Source organism: Gobio gobio (genome assembly GCF_949357685.1).
Source record: "Gobio gobio genome assembly, chromosome: 21".
In the NCBI taxonomy this organism is placed as follows: Eukaryota; Metazoa; Chordata; class Actinopteri; order Cypriniformes; family Gobionidae; genus Gobio; species Gobio gobio.
In genome coordinates, this window is record NC_137117.1 from 36124512 (window position 1) to 36146519 (window position 22008).

The window sequence follows — 22008 nt, forward strand, 5'->3', positions numbered from 1 at the left end:
AATGTGCAACAATACTGAGCAGCAAATAGTATGTATCTGTCAAAATAAAGTATAAATTGCGTGTAATTACTATTTACACATATTGCAAAGAACTGCAAAGGTGTGAATAGAATATATCACTATTTTCAGGTAGTAAATAGCATCTATCGCTATTTGCACTTAATTTTTGGCTATTTGCCAAAAACATTATAGATCAGACTGCCTCTTTTTTAAGATATTAAAGTTTTTAATTTTAGGACAATTATAAAGCTTGTACTTTTTTAGTACAACGGCCCTTTACACAATAAATTAAATTAACTTAAAGGGATAGTTCACCCAAAATGAGAATTCTGTCATTATTTACTCACCCTCATACATACAGACATACAAATATACATACATACACACATATATACAGTTCATATATATATATATGAGTATATACATCAGAGTTACAAATGATTTACTCTTATCATCCGATCGTGGCTGTATCTCTCTATTAGTGTTACTCGATCTTAGTGCTGCATTTGATACTATCGACCACAACATTCTTTTGAATAGACTCGAAAATAATGTAGGTATTAGTGGAATTGCTTTCTCATGGTTTAAATCATACCTATGCGACCGTTATCAGTTTGTAGTGGTAAATGAAGATATGTCACACTGATCGCAAGTTCAGTATGGAGTACCACAAGGCTCAGTGCTACTCTTCACCCTGTACATGCTACAACTGGGAGATATCATTAGGAAGCATGGCGTTAGTTTTCATTGTTATGCTGACGATACTCAGCTCTATATTTCTTCACGCCCTGAAGAAACTTACCAATTCACAAGATTAACGGAATGCATAGCTGATATAAAACATTGGATGACCGGTAATTTCCTGCAACTCAATTCAGAAAAAACTGAATTTTTAATTATTGGACAAAAACGCTCCACAAGTAGTAACCTAGAATACTGTCTAACACTTGATGGCTGTTCTGTCAAGTCCTCGTCGTCAGTGAGGAACCTGGGTGTGCTCTTTGATACCAATCTTTCGTTTGAAAGCCACGTTTCTAGCATCTGTGAAACCTGCTTTCTACCATCTTAAAAATATATCTAAATTACAGCACATGCTCTCAATGCAAAATGCTGAACAGTTAGTTCATGCGTTCATGACCTCAAGGCTTGATTATTGCAATGCTCTACTGGGTGGTTGCCCTGCTCGCTTAATAAATAAACTCCAGCTGGTCCAAAAGGCAGCAGCTCGAGTTCTTACTAGAACCAGGAAGTATGACCATATTAGCCCAGTTCTGTCAACACTGCACTGGCTGCCTATTAAACATCACATAAATTTTAAAATCTTACTTATTACTTACAAAGCACTAAATGGTTTAGCTCCCCAATACTTGAGCGAGCTCTTAACATATTATACTCCATCACGTCTACTGCGGTCTCAAAATTCTGGCCAGTTGATAATTCCTAGAATATCCAAATCAACTGCAGGCGGTCGATCCTTTTCCTATTTAGCTCCGAAACTCTGGAACAGTCTTCCTAACATTGTTCGGGAAGCAGACACACTCTGTCAGTTTAAATCTAGACTAAAAACACATCTCTTTACTGTGGCATACACATAAAACACTTTTTCAATGAAATGATTGTTAGGCTGCATTAACTAGGTCAGCCGGAACCGGGAACACTTCCCATAACACCTGATGTACTCGTTACATCATCAGAAGAATGGCATCTACGCTAATAATAGTCTCTCTGTTTTATCCCGAGGTTTACTGCAGTCAGCCGGATCTGGGCCGTATCCAGTTCAGATGGTGGACCTGCACCCAGAGAAGACCAACACATGACCCCGAAGTGTCTGCAGAGACCGTGATTAGACTCCCCCTGAAACTGCCTCATCGACACGGCATCTCAATAAACCCGTCTCAGGCGTGTTGACTCAGATTGTTCGAATATTACAATTAAATAATACTTAAATCGATATGTCATCCTCAATAAACCCGTCTCCAGCGTGTTGCCTCCGATCATTCGAATATTGCACTTTCATAATTTTTTAATCAACATCATCCTCAATAAACCCGTCTCCAGCATGTTGCCCCCGGTCCCTCGAATATTCTGATCTATTATGACCTCCGAGCTGTAAAACTGCCAGAATAATAATACGCTGTTTGTTAATTGGTCAGAGGAGAACTGACACCCGACTGAGCCTGGCTTCTCCCAAGGTTTATTTTTCTCCATTAGGTCACCAAATGGGGTTTTGGTTTCCTTGCCACTGTTGCCTCTGGCTTGGCGTGCTCAGTTGGGGACACTCAATTTTTCAACTAAACATCGAAATAAATCTAATTAATAAACTAAATTAACTATTTCAACTAAATTACTGATCGAGTTATTGATCTAAAGCCCACACTGTCACTGTACGATAATTGAAATGAACTGATGACATCAGCGTTTTTTCCAGAATGGCTATACAGCTGAATAAAATTATGCTGCATTATTTTCCTGTTTAACACTGTAAAGCTGCTTTGAAACAATCTACATTGTTAAAAGCGCTATATAAATAAAGTTGACTTGACTTGACTTGACTATATATATATATATATATATATATATATACAAACATACACACATACACACACACACACACATATACACACACACACACACACACACACACATACACACACACACACACACACACACACACACATACACACACACACACACACACACACACACACACACACACACACACACACACACACACACACATACACACATACTGTACATATACTGTACATCAGGCGCATTGTTGGTGTGTTGCTATTTTGAGGAACTGAAAACGACTGTGCCATTGACCAACAAAAACCTGGTCTAAAGTCAATAGCGCAGAAATGTTTGTGTTATTTAAAGGATGCGTTAGTAATAGGCGCTTATAGGCGGGTCCACAACGTGCGTACACTCTGCTTATTTACATACACAGGGTTTTTAAATATTAAAAATAAAAGGATTCCTCTCTGGAGAAGTGTTCAGTCTTTCTGCTTTTTGTAGGGAATCCGCCATGGTGCAAGTGCAACTGGCTTTTAAAGGGAATGGGAGATGAGATCTGATTGGTTTATGGCACGTTATGCCCCAAAACACACCCATGACTCATTAAGAGACTAGGTACAACGTTGTTAAACTAGCAAAAGTGGATTCAGACACGCCCTAAGTGCACCTGCACCATGCACTTTAGACCATGTTATGTTACCATGGCGCGCACAAGACCACAGACTTGTCATCACTGACTTTGAGTCTTTGGTAAACAGTACTTTATTAATGCCAAATGAGGGTTTGAACTGACGCAGGCTGTTTGTAAATCTGTCCCGATGAGTCAAGGTCAAGCTCCACCAATGAAAGTGGTCAAGTGCTAGGGCAAAGAACCAAGCCCTGAATATAAACACTGCACCAGCAATGAAAGCGATTCATACAATCCTTTAGCTAGATAAAAATTCTTATAAATATACACAATTATGCAAGTACTACTCTCCATTTAGGAGGATAATGTACAGTATGTGTTTACTGTGCTTCTCAGCCCTGAACTCAGATTGCACTGACAGCCTTAGGTCTTTATGTGTGTAATTTAAATGCTAATGAAAGCTCTTGTCGACGCAAGCCAATGGGATTTATATACCCACAGCTGTTGAATCCATTGAGGGCAAGAGAGGTAGCTAAAGGCTGTGCACTTCCACCAGCTCCTCTTGCTGTGGGGAGACACACACTGTCATCTGAGCTTCGGCAATAAGCCACATGAGCCAGGGCTCAGAGAATACACTGAAAAAGTATAACACTATGAAGTAATCAGTGTTTGAAGTAACCAGACTCTGTGAAGTAACCAGAGATGATTCGTCACTTTCATCTGTCCCCTATACATGCAGGTCTAACCTTTCCAATGATGCACAGACACTCACCCATAATCTCACGGACGGGGACGGGCTGAGCCAGGACGACGGGTTCGCTGCGGCCGCCGGCATTCATGGCCACGACACGGATGTTAAGTAGGTCTCCGGTTGTCAGGACGCTGATGACAAACCGGTTGGATGTGGTGAGTTCGGTATTGGCAGCCACCCATTCAGAAGCTGTATAGTGTAAAAATGGACAGATGCAGATAACAGATAACTTCACAAAAATATATTAAATCATTTATTAAATACGTTAACTTAACATAAACTAGGGGTAGATTTAACAGCTTTTTGACATGAAATACTTTTGGAAAGTTGGCATATGTACAACTAAAACAATATATTTTTTTAAAGCACAATAATAAAAGTTTTAGCATTTTAATTCATAAAAAAAATCAGAATTGGTCAACTTGTGAATCAACTTAATAAAAAATTGGAAACCATAAAATCTTAATGTTCTGCGTCAACTACCCAGTTAAAAAACCAATATGAATTTCCAAAGACGTTAGCAGTGAAGTCAGTATAGATCCACAAATCTAAATGTGGGATGTGCAGATACGGTGACAGTTGGTTGAAAGCATCCCTTCCTAATAGGGAGACTTACAAGAGCTAGCCATAAATCAGTCTGTGGTGACATTTCCAAGACAGGTGCTATAGCAGACTGTTGTAGAACTCACTTTTCTTGTGACATCTGATAGTTCTACATGGTTCAATTTCAAGTTGAAGGCATGATGATTGAAACACTACCCCTAATCTAAAGAGCTTATCAGCAATACTGAGAGGATATACACACATCCTTCCTTGCAGTATTCCACAATGTATCCATCCAGTCCAGAGCCAATGTTCTCCGGGGATCTCCATTTAAGAGTGACTGAGGAATCATTGACATCATCCACGCTGAGGTTCTGAGGGGCACTCGTGGGCACTGCACATTCATTAGAGACATAAAATCATAGTTCATATCAGAAAAAAAAACATGGATTTCTATAGAAATGGATGGGTGGATGGATGGATTGGGTGGATGATGGATTAGGATTGATTGGGTGGATGGATGGATTGGGTGGATGATGGATTAGGATTGATTGGGTTGATGGGTGGATTGGGTGGATGATGGATTAGGATTGATTGGGTTGATGGGTTGATTAGGTGGATGATGGATTAGGATTGATTGGGTTGATGGGTGGATTAGGTGGATGATAGATTAGGATTGATAGGGTTGATGGGTGAATTAGGTGGATGATGGATTAGGATTGGTAGGGTTGATGGGTGAATTAGGTGGATGATAGATTAGGATTGATAGGGTTGATGGGTGATATAGTGGATGGATTGGGTGGATGATGGATTAGGATTGATTGGGTTGATGGGTGGATTGGGTGGATGATGGATTAGGATTGATTGGGTTGATTGGTGGATTGGGTGGATGATGGATTAGGATTTATTGGGTTGATGGGTGGATTGGGTGGATGATGGATTAGGATTGATTGGGTTGATGGGTGGATTGGATGGATGATGGATTAGGATTGATTGGGTGGATGATGGATTAGGATTGATTGGGTTGATGGGTGGATTGGGTGGATGATGGATTAGGATTGATTTGGTTTATGGGTGATATAGTGGATGGATAGGGTGGATGATGAACTAGGATTGATTGGGTTGATTGGTGGATTAGGTGAATGATGGATTAGGATTGATTGGGTTGATTGGTGGATTGGGTGGATGATGGATTAGGATTGATTGGGTTGATTGGTGGATTGGGTGGATGATGGATTAGGATTTATTGGGTTGATGGGTGGATTGGGTGGATGATGGATTAGGATTGATTGCGTTGATGGGTGGATTGGATGGATGATGGATTAGGATTGATTGGGTGGATGATGGATTAGGATTGATTGCGTTGATGGGTGGATTGGGTGGATGATGGATTAGGATTGATTTGGTTTATGGGTGATATAGTGGATGGATAGGGTGGATGATGAACTAGGATTGATTGGGTTGATTGGTGGATTAGGTGAATGATGGATTAGGAATGATTGGGTTGATGGGTGGATTAGGTGGATGATGGATTAGGAATGATTGGGTTGATGGGTGGATTAGGTGGATGATGGATTAGGATTGATTGGGTTGATGGGTGATATAGTGGATGGATTGGGTGGATGATGGATTAGGATTGATTGGGTTGATGGGTGGATTAGATGGATGATGGATTAGGATTGATAGGGTTGATGGGTGGATTAGGGGGATGATGGATTAGGATTGATTGGGTTGATGAGTGATATAGTGGATGGATTGGGTGGATGATGGATTAGGATTGATTGGGTTGATGGGTGATATAGTGGATGGATTGGGTGGATGATGGATTAAGATTGAATGGGTTGATAGGTGGATTGGGTGGATGATGGATTAGGATTGATTGGTTTAATGGGTGATTTAGTGGATGGATTGGGTGGATGATGGACTAGGATTGATTGGGTTGATGGGTGGATTAGGTGGATAATGGATTAGTATTGATAGGGTTGATGGGTGGATTAGGTGGATGATGGATTAGGAATGATTGGGTTGATGGGTGGATTGGGTGGATGATGGATTAGGAATGATTGGGTTGATGGGTGGATTGGGTGGATGATGGATTAGGATTGATTGGGTTGATGGGTGATATAGTGGATGGATTGGGGGGATGATGGATTAGGATTGATTGGGTTGATGGGTGATATAGTGGATGGATTGGGGGGATGATGGATTAGGATTGATTGGGTTGATGGGTGATATAGTGGATGGATTGGGGGGATGATGGATTAGGATTGATTGGGTTGATGGGTGATATAGTGGATGGATTGGGGGGATGATGGATTAGGATTGATTGGGTTGATGGGTGATATAGTGGATGGATTGGGGGGATGATGGATTAGGATTGATTGGGTTGATGGGTGATATAGTGGATGGATGGATGGATTAGGATTGATTGGGTTAATGGGTGATATAGTGGATGGATTGGGTGGATGATGGATTAGGATTGATTGGGTTGATGGGTGATATAGTGGATGGATGGATTAGGATTGATTGGGTTAATGGGTGATATAGTGGATGGATTGGGTGGATGATGGATTAGGATTGATTGGGTTGATGGGTGATATAGTGGATGGATTGGGTGGATGATGGTTGGATTGATGGATTGGGTGGATGATGATTGGATGGGATGAATAGATTGGGTGGACGATGAAACGATGGATGGACTGGGTGGGTGGATGGATTAGGTGGACTGATGGATGGCTGTATGGATAGATGGATGGATGGATTACCTGCTGGAGGAGGTGGTGTTGGTGGTTTAGGTGGCTCTTCTACAGGTGCAGCTTCAGCAGGAGCAGGAGCAGCTGATGATCAAATATGCAGGATTATTTGGATTTAGAGTTGTATTTATTCAAATGCATCATGGATTTCACAGCCTATATGTCGATAAAATCATAACACAATATTTGAGAATGAACTGTAGCCTTATGAATGGTCATTTTCTAAAGGCTGTAAGTCACAGAGTCTAGATCCAAACTGAAATTGAACAATTAAAAATGACAACAAAAACAAAAATGATTTACCCTCAGCTGGAGCATTAGTAGAAGGTGCAGCTTCATCAGCAGGGCCTAATAGCAAATCATCACTTTCATTAGAGCAGTGCCACTCAGGAAAGATTACTAGCTACCGTCTTGAATAAACAGGGTTTTTTTTTTCTTAGTAATGGTAGTTTAGCGTCATGGAGCAACAGTTACAGGAATAGTACCTTCTTCTGCAACACGAACTTCAGCAGATATATACTTATAGCTTGCCCTCATTGACAGCAACTGATGACGTTAATGAAAAGTGAGGTGACAGGTCATGCTATAGTCATTTCAGCATGCAGTGAGACAGACTTCCACCACAAGCTAATCTTGATCGCACCACAGCCATTGATGGTGATTAGTGGTTTTTGCACTCAGCAGGCCAGCAGGCCAGCAGGCGTGCTTTCCTGTAGCTCAAACAGTAGAGCATGGCGCTAGCAACGCCAAGGTCATGGGTTCAATTCCCAGGGAAAGCAAGAATTGACAAAATGTAAAATATGTACCTTGAATGCAATGTAAGTCGCTTTGGATAAAAGTGTCTGCCAAATGCATAAATGTAAATGTACTGAAGAGGTGAACTTGAGATGTGGGTTAATTAATGCATCTTAAAATTTAAAACACTGAAAATGAACATTGAGATGCTACAAAATGCAATTTGTAACCTTATGCAAAAGCAAAGTAAATTTGACAGGGTAGTAATAATCACCGTGTTATTGTTATTGTTATAGCTTTACCCTATGCCCAATGTCCCACCTTAAGGCACAGCGGTCTAACCCTGAGCAGCAGGAGCCGAGTCTAGTGTTACATGCTAAATAAATGTTAGAACATATTAGGTACACGTTAGTGGATTGGTAGTCATAAATTAGACTGCTTCTGTAAGACAAAGGGCAATGATTGACAGGTGCTTTGGTACATGTTTAAGGGGTTAGAAACATATCAACTTCTACATCATAATTAAACCATTTAGTTTTGTGACAGTTCAGTCTTTCTGTGGTTATATTAAATACATACTCTTTTTAAAGCTCCTGTATGAACATTGGAAGTTGAGGTTTCTATTTTGTAAAAGTCATTATTTTTTCAATTCCATTTTCCTAAATCAATAAATCAGTCAAACAAGCATATTTGCATGTTTTAATCATTCTAACCTCTGTCTCAGACAAAATATCAGAGTTTTACTACAGTAACTTTAGTAATTTGGTATTAGTCGCCAATGTGGATAAATAAATAAATAATGAAGAAATAGTATAATTTCATAATTTCAATAATAGAAATCATTTCATTATATTATTCATTTATATTTATTATAGTTGTGTCAATCGATTAAAAAAATAACTAGATTAATAATTTATTCTCTTTTAAAAACATTATATATTTTATAATGTAATAATTTCACAGTTAATCTCCAAATTAATGAAAAAAAAACATAAATACAGTATATTTTAAACATGTTTTTATGAATGAAGGGCATCATTACCGATACTGATGTCTCGATGAAAATTATTCTCCCTCCAAATTCAAGCATTAATATAGCTATTCAGCATTACGGTGTAAATCCATTTTCAACATTTATTAGGCTTCAAAAAATATAACTTTTTCAAATATTTAAGTGAACTTAAAACAATCCTCACATAAACCCATAATACATTTCATATTTACCTGCAGCCTTCCCTGACTAACAGCAATTGATTACAGTTATCAAAGTCTGCACTGCATAAATTATATAGATTAATCCTTATTAATTCTACAAAAGTTCTTTAGTCAAGAGCAGTGAGTCATTTTCTGTTACCTTTGTTCTTTGATTGACTTTAATGAATAATTTAAAAACATTTGCACGAATAAGAGCATGATCATATAATGTAACGCTAGCCATAGGGTAACAGAAAAACTGAAAAATTGAATCGCCTGCGTTAATGTTAATTAGCATTTTACAGTAGCAGCAATAACTGTAACTATAACGGCAAATTACCATGGTACATTTTTGTGAAGAACATCGTCAGTGCTGGGTAAGTTACCCTAAAAAAGTAATTAATTACTAGCTACTAAAATATCTTCAACAGCGTAATTAGATTACTCTCTCTAAAAATATATATTGGATTACTTATTACACTCTAAAAAAATGGTTCTTGGATCGTAATCATAGGGGAACCTTTTTTAGTGCTATATGGCACCAATTTTGGTGCTTCAGAGGTTCTTCAGCGGTTCTTCAGAGGTTCTTCAGCGGTTCTTCAGAGGTTCTTCACCGGTTCTTTGACTAAGGTGTTATATAGCACCTCTGAAGAACCGCTGAAGAACCACTGAAGCACCAAAATTGGTGCCATATAGCACTAAAAAAGGTTCCCCTACGATTACGATCCAAGAACCATTTTTGGTGCCATATAGAACCATATTTGCTGCCACTTTTTTTTTAGAGTGTACTTTCTAAATCCCGTATCAGCCTCGACCAGTTGAACAATATAACGATACACACAAAACTGCTCTTTTGATTATTTCAAATAAATAATATACAAAAAAGTTTGTGAAGGGAGAAGGTTACATTAAAAACATACATTTTTAGCATTAAATACATTTTACATGTAACATTTCATTTTGATGTTAATGGATTAGTTCACTTTAAAATGAAAATGATTTTACTCACCCTCAAGCCATCCTAGATGTATATGACATTCTTCTTTCAGACTAATACAATCGGAGTTATATTAATAAAAATCCTGACGCCTCCAAGCTTTATAATGGCAGTGAATGGGGCTCACGAGTTTGAAGCCCAAAAAGTGCATCCATCCATTGTAAAAGTGCTCCACACGGCTCCGGGGGGTTAATAAAGGCCTTCTGAAGTGAATCAATGCATTTGTGTAAGAAAAATATCCACGTTATAAAGTAAAATATCTAGCTTCCGGCAGACCGGCTGCCATATTCAACTTACGGAAAAAGCGTAACTGACACGGCGGATGACATCAGATGTAGTGTAAGCATTTTGAACTGCGAAGGCGGTCCATCTGAAGCCAGATATTTTATTTTATAACGTTTAAATATGGATGTTTGTCTTACAAAACCCCATCAATTTGCTTCAGAAGGCCTTTATTAACCCCCCGGAGCCATGCGGAGTACTTTTATGATGGATGGATGGATCACTGCCATTATAAAGCTTGGAAGCGTCAGGATATTTATTAATATAACTCCGATTATGTTCATCAGAGAGAAGGATGTCATATACACCTAGGATGGCTTAAGGGTGAGCAAATCATGCAGTCATTTTCATTTTAATGTGAACTACTCCTTTAAATCCACTATTGTTTTTTTTTATAAAGAATTGTTCCATAGTCTGTACAGTATTTAATCAGAAGAAACTGTAATTAAATTACAGAAAAATTAAGAGTAATCCCTTACTTTACTTTTTCAATTAAATTACAGTAATTAGATTACTTAGCTAATGAATGAAACCCAACACTGATCCTAGTAGAGTGGAAGTAGAGCATGTAGTTCAGTAGGGGGCGTGTAAGTCTTTGACAGCACTGAGGATTCAGTCATTCTTTCATTGCAAGACATCTGATAGACGTCGATGAACAGAAGGCTATTATAAATATGGCCGTTAACGTGAGCATCATTTTTTTTCAGTATGAATGTTAGTCTTACTAATATAATCTTAAGTATTTGTCTTGAGATGTGGTCAGGGTTAGTCACACTTTTAGGTCTAAATTGTTTTAAAATGATAAAGACCAGCGTTCAGAATGAGTGGAGTACCTTCAGGAGCAGGTGCCTCTGCAGCGGGGGCAGATTCTGCCACGGGCGCTTCAGCCGGAGCTTCAGCAGGAGGCGCCTCAGCGGGGGCAGCCTCGGGCACAGGCTCTGCCGGCTTCTCCTCTTTTGCAGCAGCCTTGGCTGACTTTTTGATAGGTGCTGGTTTGGCTGGCATGATGCTTGGGAGAAACTCAACAGGACTGCCAGTCTTTGAAATGGCAATGTCTTTTGGGACGTTCAATTTATACCACCTCTGAGTAGGAACCTTCGGGACTCCTCCTCTTCTTTAAATAGCCTTCAGTAGTACACATATAAATCTGTTCTTATCAACTCAGGAATAACCATGAGTCTCTCCTCCTTAAACTGGTCTCACCTCATTAAGTTATTCATAGTACTTGGTTAACAGTACAGTAGGTATCATGTAGCTTCCGTGCTTAGAGTCCAATATTTTCTGACTCTTGTTTTTCTTGACCATTCTCATTTTTTACTTCTTTCTTAAAGGCTTGAATTTATTTATTCCTACTCCTTGACATTTGGCGCCCTCGTTTGTCTAAAATTGTAACTGCAACGTGCGGTCCATTGTGCAGTTACAAAAGTAAGACAGTAGAGGGAGACAAACCTCAAAAAACAGAAATCTTTGTAATCTTTTAAATGTGTTGTCAAAGTGTTCAAAAATACAAACAAATGTTTTATTTCATTAGGAAAGCTTACTCAGTTAATCAGTTTAGGGCCATTCACTCTGGACGTGTTTTTGTGGTTAAAAATTATGGAAGAGATGCGAGCACAACAGTCTAATGGTCTAGGGTGATGTTTACTTTAAAAACGATAGAACAGTAACGCAATGGAAATGGCCCCTTTCCACGCAATTAAAGATGCATTCATTGCTATAGTATCTATCTATAGCAATGTATAGCTGCCCCAAACCCCCAATCAAACAAAAAAAAGCCCAGCCAGGATATATGCCAGCCTTCTATAGGTGCCTAGAGCCGGGCCTGTACAGAACTGTAAGAACAGCGCCTTTATTACCTCGCTAGCACTTTCACAAATTTCATGTAGCTTTTAAGTTGCTAAACTGTTCTTACTGATACAATCGCCAGACAATCGCGCTGACAACACGTTTCTCTGCGAGTGTGTATCCACACTCAAAAAAATTACTTAGAATAACTTAAAAAAGCAGCGTCAAGTGGTTCCATGCAACTATATTGAGAAATTTTTACAAATAACAATTTAGTTATATGAACAAAAGAAAGTCAAGTAAAGCTGACAAAATGTATTTAAGTAAATACAAACCATTTGAATTTGTCACTATTACATAATATTTATATGTACAATTTACCTAATAATGTTATGTTAAATTTATAAAAGTTGATTACGTTAGGTGAACACATTTATTGATTTAATTTACCTTACTTGCTCTACAAGTGTAAGTGGAAAACTATTAAATAATAACAAGCATATTATTAGAAACAAAATGTAAAAAATATTTTAATTGAGGGCAGGAGGTCTATCCAAAAAATGTGTGTATGAGAGTGGCCACAGCCTAAACACAGGCACCACTCTTCTGCATAATTGTAACCACAAAATTACAGAAACTCCTCTAAATGCATAACTGAACATGAAACACTAACATAAACGAACAACATCTTTCCCTTTACTGAAAAACATAAAATAACACTTTAATCCCTAAATTTACTCTCCTAACGCAGTCCCTTGCAAAGCATGCTGGGAACTACAGATCCACTGCCCAGTTTGTTCGTTTCAGTCAACAATGTTAAGTTTACCGAACAAACACTTATTAAGTAAACCTGACAATACTCATGTTTAGTGGAAACAACTCAGTGAATTTAAGTAAATTTAGTTTTTTAAGTCATGTGAACAAGGATGATTTGAGTGCAACTAACAACAGTGGCAGTTTGCAGTTCGAACATAATTAAACATAAATTTTTGGGGAAAACATGGAAATAATTCCTGTTGTTTACTATATTTATTTACTTGGTCGTGGTGGGTTTTGGTTCTTTTACTGTTGTCGGCTGTAAGGACCTTTGAAATAACTGCAATCATTTGGCGAAGTGATATGGAACTGTAATGCGGTCAAGACCTGCCTGGAAAAACTTAAGCCGTGCGTTTCCCTGAAAAAAAAATTGCACACCTTAGAACATTCGTCAACCAATCAGATTCAAGCATTCAACAGCCCCGTAGTATAATGTAATAATTGTCAAACATCATTTTTAAACTGAAATAAGTGTACGAGTCCAGTGAAAGAGACATTTTAGTGTAGGGATGGCACGAGTTTATTGAAAACATGAGTGAATATTTGATGGATTAAATTCTCTCAGATAAGCACATGCCTTTATAACCCCTCTCCAGCAGACAGTTCGCAAAAAAATATGATAAAAAACAACAATAACAAAAGGTGTCTCATCCTAGGGCCGGATTTTTCATATTTTACTGTGATTGTGGTCGCAGATGAGTTTACTATTTACAATGTTTACAATTGCAATGTTCTATACAAAATAGAAAGATTTATTAAAGAGAAAGCAAGATCCATTTCTTAAAAACAAATAAAGAAGAAAAACAGTTCTGTTTGAAATCCCAATGGGACAGGTAGGTCCAATGTGTTTTTCCAGACAAACAATGGCGATACACATCAACGACATTAAAACACCAATCAAACCTGCACATTAGCTTATCACATATACCATTGTTATCTGTCATTGGTACTGACAACTGAACTCAGGCTAAAATGTTATTCCAACGCTGCATAGTGACAAATCATCAATCTGTTTTGATTAAACAATATCAAACCTCAAGTGAAAAAAAAAGAGTTTGCAAAGCACAGGTTTTATATAATTATTGTGCCCGCTTGAACATTCAGCGTTGTTATTCATAAACCAGTAAAAATAACAAATAAATTAATTCATACGTCGTTAGACACACTATATTAGGTTGTCCAAACTATATCAGTTGGTATGCGAGATAAAGCACACTGTACTACGATGCAAATATATCTGTGACAGGAGAAGAGACAATGGGAAATGGTTTCAGTTTGTGCGATTTCCAGGACATTTGGAATCGAGACTCCCTGTGAGCTCAAATCTCAAAGCAATTTTATAAGCTAGCATAAAAAAAGGATAGCACGTTCGCTCGCATTCTTATCCTCCACAGCAAACAATCCCTTGCAAAACATAATAGTTTAGGTATTGCAATGTCCAACGAGTTGGCTTATATTAGGCACATTTTCAAGACAAACAACGGGGAATCTTCCCCAAAGCCCCAAACTATCCATAAGCTATTAAGGGAAGTTTGTTGATCATACAATGAGCTGTTAAAGTGCCCCTATTATGCTTTTTCAAATATATTACCTTTCATGCCATGTATAATACAGCTGTCTGAATATAAACGGTCTGCAAAGTTGTCGAAAGTGCACGATAAGTAAGGGATAATACACAGCTAGCTGTGCATTAAATGATTTTAATGGAGGCTAAGAACCTTTGCACGCGGTAGACCAATCACAACAGACTGGGCCATCTGACCAATCAGAGCACAGTAGGTCAACGGAAAGAAGACAGAGTGCCCTATTTTAACGATCTGAGCGCATGGTCTGAAGCACATGGCGCAGTTGCACTTTGGGCGGCGTCAGGTCCACTTTGCTAGTTTAACGATGAAAAAAACAATCTGCGCGCCAGGCGCATGGTCAAAAAAGATTGTACCTAGTCTCTTAATGAGTCATGGGTGTGTTTTGGGAGTAACGTGCAATAAACCAATCAGATCTCATCTCCCATTCCCTTTAAAAGCCAGTTGTGCTCGCACCATAGCGGATTCGCTATTTACATGGTGAAATTTGCGAGCGGAACGACTCTTTGTGTGCTGCTGCGCATCCCTGTGTGTGTAATAAGCAGAGTGTTTGCACATTGTGCACCCGCCCATAGGCACATAATACTAACGTGCCCTTTAAATAACACAAAAAATGCTGCGCTATTTAATTTAGACCAGGTTTTTGTTGGTCAATGGCGGAGTCGTTCTCAGTTTCCTCAAAATAGCAACGCGTCAACAATGCGCCTGAACACACCTCTTTTTTAGACCAGCACGCCCATGGGCGAACAGATGGACGCGAGTGTATTTGATATTTAGACAACGTGGCGCTGGACATGAAAATTATAACTGCATCGGGCTGTAACTAGCAAAAAACACTTGCGTAGCGCCTGACGTCGCATTGCGCCGGGTGGGTCCTAAATCTTCAAACTGCTTCGAACTAATGATTTGAGAATCTGTATATTAAAAGTGTATTAGAGACAATTACCTAGAATGCGTAAACCTGTTGTACCTTCTAAACAAAATTAGGAACCTTTAAAAATAGCATAATACGGGCACTTTAAGACAGATTTTGAGGTACTTGTGTGATTTGAAGCACCGCTGCCACTTTTTTAATCGTTTTTTTATGGGGTGTTGAGACCAACTAATCGTAAAAGCTATTCAATACCTTGTACGATCCGGAAGAGAATAAAGAGGACACTTTTATAGTGAAAAATGTACATAGGCAACATGATCTAGTTACTTTGTGGCAGTTAACTTGCCCCTACAGGAAAGGCAATAACTGAGAGATGACCGCGATCCTCGCTGTAAATGTAGATCTAACCAGACACATTCAGTTTATAGTTGTTATATTTGCAATCCTTGCAAAGTTTATTCTACCATAGACCTTTTTTGTTTGAATTTTTTTGGCAATTTTTTGAAAATCCTATTTACAAATGTCAGACTAAGATCCTTTAGTAAAAAAAACGTACAAAAGACCTTTAAAAAACGCTCCTGTGGTTATTCAGTTGGAGAGCTACGTCTGACATTGACAGGACACGTAAACACAAGCACAAGAATCAGCAAGCATCATCAAGAGCACTAGGAGTGTTGGCAAACTCATGTTTTGATCCAATTTACATTCTGTGATGTTTCATCTGACATTGATATAGTGCTAGTACTAAGACCGGTTAGTACACGTACATGAGAAATGATTTTCAATTAGGTAATAATAATAATTCAGGCAAAAGATCATGTTGCTCTTGCTCTGGTTGCCAACACATCCTTTGGCGTCTCATGATAAGGTGCCTTTTTTAACTATAATTTTCCTCAAAGTTAAAGCTTTCATGCACATACAGTTCTGGAGCACTTGTAATCAGCCAATAGCAAACGCATTCATGAGTTACAATCCACCATTATCATTTTTTCGTGTGAGTTGAGATTTTGTAATCATTACAGTTAAGTACTACTGGAATGATTTGAGAGATTATAAAAGACCCTGACATGGGGGTCGTCCTGTGACTTTAAATTACCGTAAATAAAATCCAGTTATTACAAATTTTCTAAAACTGGCTACATTGTTACAGAAGACCAAAGGACATAAGTGTGTGTAAAACCGTAAGCGAACACTGATGTTACTTAGCTTTGAACCTTGAGACATAGCAAAGGCCAAAAATAACCTCCTCCAGACAAAACAAGTTGTTTAAACCATTCTGGCTTTGTTCACACTGCAAACAATCCTGATTTGTTTTCAATCGCATTCTAGCCCCATCTTATTTGGTTTCGTTTGTTTAGGCAGTGGAGTCAATATCCAGTATACAGTTCGGACTTGTTTCCACCTGGTATTAAGATGCGTTTTTGGTGGTTATCACAAGTGTTCAGCATTAAATAGAGGTATAAACGGGGTCTAAAATGATTGGATCCCTGAAACCACTTGCGGAGGAAGCCAAACGTAATGTAACCGCTTATTCATCCTGAATGCGTTGTACTTCGCTGCGTTGTACCAAATTGATTATGACTGAAGCTGCCATTTGTATCCTTTGCATTCTCTTCCTTTCCCGCTTGCTCATACGCCGTGTAACACAGGTTCATTCATTCAATAGTATTCATGCACTGCACTTGACGCAAGTTAGAGCGTGCTTCGAGTTTCTCAACAAAATCCAAACACAAGTGATCACAGGAGACACATTTGAAACATACCTGGTGGAAACAGGGCCTACATTAGTTGCTACCGCAATGACATCAGCAAGCGAATCCGGTTTGGGGTGTCAGTGTGAACAAAGCCTTTGAATATCTTGATGATCCATGAGCACCTTGGATATTGGAACTAAAGCCGAAAGTATACTTCCCTTGTCCACGTTCTGCTCCAGATTTGTATCATCACTATAGTTTGCTGATGGCCACGCACAACGTCCGTGTGCAGCCCGGCTTTTGTGTCCGCCAATAACAGTGATTTGAGCACTGTTTGAGTCCTCTAACACAGCTATACACACTCACAGTCAAAAGAGCATAGTTTGAAAGGCTGCATGCTCAACTGTGTGGAGCTTAACGTGGAAACTGAAGTATACCCGGGTCTTAAGGTCAAATGCACATAAACGATTACTAAAGGTAAGGCGTTGCATACTGCTCCCATGCACCAGTAACAGCACCTGTTATTACTGCCAGCGATTAAATCAAGCGAGGTCGCCCCCAACTGTATCAGTCAGTGGATTACATGAGCCCCACTGTCGCCAAAATTCAGCAACTTTTGTAAAAAATGAATAACCAACACATGAGATTCACTGTCTGCTCTCCGATTGGTAGTGTCACATTTGCATATAGTTAAACTTTGCTCATCTTTGTCCATTGCCAACAGTCTCTGTCGCTCATGCCGCCTCCAACCCTCATTGAAAACGAATGACTTCTGGTTGCTTTGCGGCTGCAAATCACCGTCAGAGTGAACGACCATATCGAGTTTTAAACAAACAGTCAGTGCTCTTGTTGGAAAGCTACAAATCAAGTGCAACCTCTCAGAGATCTACAGTCTACATCTGTCTCCTTCAGGGCTGCATGTTTGACAGGAATAAATCAACCTGGTTACAGGTATGTACTGCACCTTAAAACTGCATCACTATGCAAACTGAGGTAATATAGAGTTATTTTCCGATTGCTATGAAACTGACTTCATGATATATGGAGGGACATCATTTAAGGCTGAATTCTAAGCACCATCTGTTACATTATATGTTGCATCCATGCAAGTTGGTCTATATGTAACCGCACCTTTGTGTACAGGGTCCAGGCGACTTGATCTTGAGGATGGAGTGTAGGTACTCTTGCAAATAAATAGATTTTTGGTCCATATGGACAGATATTATCTCAAACAAAAGTAAAATCGAACAAATATGGAGCACATTTTGTCCCCAGTATGGTAGACAAGAAAATCTCATCTTCACAATCATCCAATCTTCACAATCCTCCATTGCAAGTATTGCCATGCAACTTGCAGGTTAGATAAGCAAAGGAAGGACTGGTTAAGACAACAGTGCAAAAAAAAAAGATTCTCGCTTAGATCTGGCAGAATGAGTTCTTCTGTTTTTCTTTCAGACTGAGAGTTTTGTCTGCCTTGACCTGGATGTTCTTGAGAGTTCCTCTTCTCGACTCTCTCAAGCCTTTTGAAGGAGACAGGAGGTGCAAATCAGCTGTACAGAACAGTGTTTTGAAACAGCACTAGCCATTAGCGAGCTCTCAAAGTCTTTTAGCTCAACCTAGAAAGTGGGGTTGCCTGAAATGTCCCGTTCCGGTGATTCAATGTAGTTGGCAGACTCCTGGAGTTTCAGCAGCATCGCCATCTGAATGAGGGACAGAACAAGGGCAGCTTGTCAGAACACATGCAGACTTGTTCACACAGGCTCAGGTGTAGCTGTACTGGATACTCACCAGTGGATCAGACTCCATGGTGGGAAGGGACATGTCTTTGTTGGACCTGTCGTCACTGGGCTGCTGGAGTGTTGAAGCAGCGTGTGGGTTGGTGGTCGGTGGAGGGAGGTGAAAGAGTTTGGCCTGGTCCTGTTGAGCTGAAGGCCAGGGTAGCGTATCTCTCACCCACTCCACTGGATCCTCCCACGCTGCTTTCTGACCATGGACCTAAAATATATATGAATGCAGAGATTAAGCTCCAAGACTCCACTGCACTTAACTTACACAATGGCATTAAAAGTGTCATTTGATTCACCAAAAATAAAGGTAAAGATAAAGGTGTACAGAATCTAGGGAATAACAAGGTTAAAAGGATACAGTTATTAGCTTAGAAACATAATGTGTTAAAATCAACTGGGAGTGTTAGTTGAATCTCTTGCACTATTAGTATGGTGCACATAAGTGACCATTAATGGTGCAGTAATGGCTTGTTTCCACCGAGCGGTGTGGTTCGGTACAGTACAGTACGATTCGGGAAGGTAAACCCTGATCAGGCTTGCGTTTCCACCGCCAACAGTACCCTTATGATAGGTGTGGTGTAGCGTTTGACGTCATTTTTGCACGAAGAAGAAAGCAACACAGTAAACAACAATGGACGACATACAGCAGATCTTGTTCTTGCTTCTCTGCATGTGGCTGTTTGTCACAAGAAGATGACACGCTTTGTTTGAGCCAAGTCTGAAGGCTGCAAGGAAAAACACAGCCGGAAAAGTACGCACAGCGGCACAAGTGACGATTCTCTGTTAACCAATCAACATTCTGCAGTGAGTCTAGCTCCCCCCTTTAGTACTGTGCTAGGTACCCCAACGGAAGGGTGCCAAAAAAGTGGTAAGGTACGGTTCAGAATTAGGGTACCATTCACAACTTCTGACAATGGAAATGGCAAAAAAAGCATACCATACTGAACTGTACTTAACCGTGCCGCTCGGTGGAAGCCATAAGCGATTTCCGAGAAAAGCTGTTGAAAGTGGATCACACCAAACACCAAAATACACTTGTAGCCAATCAGTAGGAAAGGGAATATACACTCATTAAGGAGGAGGTGCCTGAGTGTGAATTTGGGCGTGGCACTATCAAGATAGGGGTGTGATCCTTTTGGGTAGGACCATGTTTGTTGTGGTGGTTTCAAATATCAATAGCGTTTCTCAGAAATCGCTTACTGCACCTTTAAGGGAGTTGCTCCCTTTGAAGGTTGTTTCACTTCAGTCACTTATGAGGAGGTCCACCTTACAGCAGAGTTTATCTCCAAAACACCTGCCTGGAAGTTTTGAGTGATCCTGAAGATCTTAATTGGCTGGTTCAGGTGTGTTTAAATAGGGTTGAAGCTAAACTCTGCTGGATAGTGGCCCTCCAGGAGCAGTATTGGACGGGTGTCCAATACTGCTCCTGGAGGGCCACTATCCAGCAGAGTTTAGCTTTAGTAGTTAGTCGCTCATGTCAGTGTGAAAAGACCTGAAATGGAGGGGTCAGATATAAAAAGACATCCAAAATGTGTACTGATGGGGAACCTCGTGGTCCAGGGTTGGGAAACGCTGGCCTACGTGGATAATAGCTTACCTTCACACCATCCTTAGCTCCCTCCTGAAGATAAGGAATAATGGACTGGTTCCAGAGGTCAATAAACCAGGAGCGAAACTCTGCTAAAGATACTGGACAAGACAGGAAGAAGCAGGGACCTGCAAGGACAAGAGCCATAGCTGAGATATGTTTGGAAACTTGCCTTTGATCTGTGCTAAAAACTAAACCAGAACCTCTGAAAGGTACAGATTAATTTGCTATCTCCACCACAACATATAAATGGTTAAATAGTGTTTTTCATGAAGAGCAATTTGTGATCAAATATGCAGGGCGTTTAAAGCTGTACCTATGAGGAAGTCTGATGTACTGTGTTTCTCCAGGAAGGTATGGAGATGGTACCAGAGTTTAGGCACCCAGTCCAGAACCCTCAGCACCTCAGCTCTGTGAGCTGTGCTGTCTTCCTCTTTCTCGGTCAACTTCCTGTGCAAGTAACGCACTAGGAACCCATTTGCAGGCTCCACGTTGTTAGAGAAGGTGACCATTCTTCAGACAAATGGAAAGATCACAAATGAAGTACATTTGGAATATTGATTTGGGATTACAAGTTTCTTTATGAGGATGTTATTGTAAGATCAGGTAACATTTTATTAAGTTTTACTACAATCTACAAACAAAAACAGTGCTTAAGAAATGAGGAACTTACCTAAAACTGAGATGCAGGCCATGATTTGATGACATTTTAACACATTGATTGGTGGTTCCAATGACATACGGGCTGAAATAAATATAAAAGAAAAAATTGTTTTGTAAAAGAGTGAATCTGACAAAGCATGTCAGAAATATGTCCAGGTCATATTTTTTGAGAGATCCTCTCTTAACACTCTACTGCTTCCTTAACAAAGGAGTTTCCTCACTCACCATTTGTGATATTTGCAGGTCAGTGCACTATTGACCAGATCAGTGATAGAGGACGGATCACTGATATCATCCAAGATAATGACCAATGGAATGTCCTCAGTGCCACAATCACGGTCAATCTGATTGGCCAGATTAGACAGGTACAACTGGAGGTCCTGAGGGAGAAAAGACCAAATTGAGGCTTTGCAACTGCTTGCAACACAAATCAGTGTGAAACAAGCTCAGTTTCCTATTCCTCATTGTCTGAAAGTGTGATTTCCAGGCTTCACCTTGCAGGTCTGTTGGTGCATGTTGAAGGTGGTGATAAGGCCGGGGCCGGGGTCACGGCCGCTCCTCTCCAGCAGGTACTCAGCCAGACGGGTGGTGAGATAGGTCTTCCCAGTGCCACTGGGGCCCGACAGAACCAGCCGCCGGTGCTTCAGAAGCAGACTTATGTAGTGTTGCATCATGGGCTTAGGGATGAGTGTCTCGAACACCAGACTATCCACACACTTCTCCTTAAAACCTGTAACAGGCAGCAAGATTAGGTGAAACAAAGGTCAGTTAGGAGTGCAAAGGAGATAGAGAACTAAAGCCCATGGTGAAATCTCATT

At 39.8% G+C, this 22008-nt stretch overlaps 2 protein-coding genes across 6 annotated transcripts in view; both read right to left on the reverse strand.

Moving 5' to 3' along the window:
- The window catches only part of mybpha (myosin binding protein Ha), a 34683-nt gene extending 23198 nt beyond the window's left edge, over nucleotides 1–11485 (reverse strand). The window contains exons 1-5 of one of the 4 annotated variants that reach the window (XM_079802947.1): nucleotides 11234–11485; nucleotides 7496–7540; nucleotides 7205–7276; nucleotides 4702–4833; nucleotides 3918–4085 (exon numbers count right to left, since the gene is read on the reverse strand). In XM_079802947.1, coding sequence (XP_079659073.1) covers nucleotides 3918–4085; nucleotides 4702–4833; nucleotides 7205–7276; nucleotides 7496–7540; nucleotides 11234–11405 — 589 coding nt within the window. In that variant the 5' untranslated portion in view covers nucleotides 11406–11485. The remainder of the gene's footprint in view (nucleotides 1–3917; nucleotides 4086–4701; nucleotides 4834–7204; nucleotides 7277–7495; nucleotides 7541–11233) is intronic. The other 3 variants (XM_079802946.1, XM_079802949.1, XM_079802948.1) reach the window with 3 other exon arrangements.
- Nucleotides 11486–13501: 2016 nt separating this feature from the next.
- Nucleotides 13502–22008, reverse strand: part of nav1a (neuron navigator 1a) — a 134597-nt gene continuing 126090 nt past the window's right edge. For both annotated transcript variants that reach the window (XM_079802941.1, XM_079802942.1), the window contains 7 exons: nucleotides 21685–21920; nucleotides 21416–21570; nucleotides 21201–21272; nucleotides 20844–21040; nucleotides 20537–20655; nucleotides 18941–19147; nucleotides 13502–18852 (listed from right to left, as the gene is read on the reverse strand). In XM_079802941.1, coding sequence (XP_079659067.1) covers nucleotides 18769–18852; nucleotides 18941–19147; nucleotides 20537–20655; nucleotides 20844–21040; nucleotides 21201–21272; nucleotides 21416–21570; nucleotides 21685–21920 — 1070 coding nt within the window. In that variant the 3' untranslated portion in view covers nucleotides 13502–18768. The remainder of the gene's footprint in view (nucleotides 18853–18940; nucleotides 19148–20536; nucleotides 20656–20843; nucleotides 21041–21200; nucleotides 21273–21415; nucleotides 21571–21684; nucleotides 21921–22008) is intronic.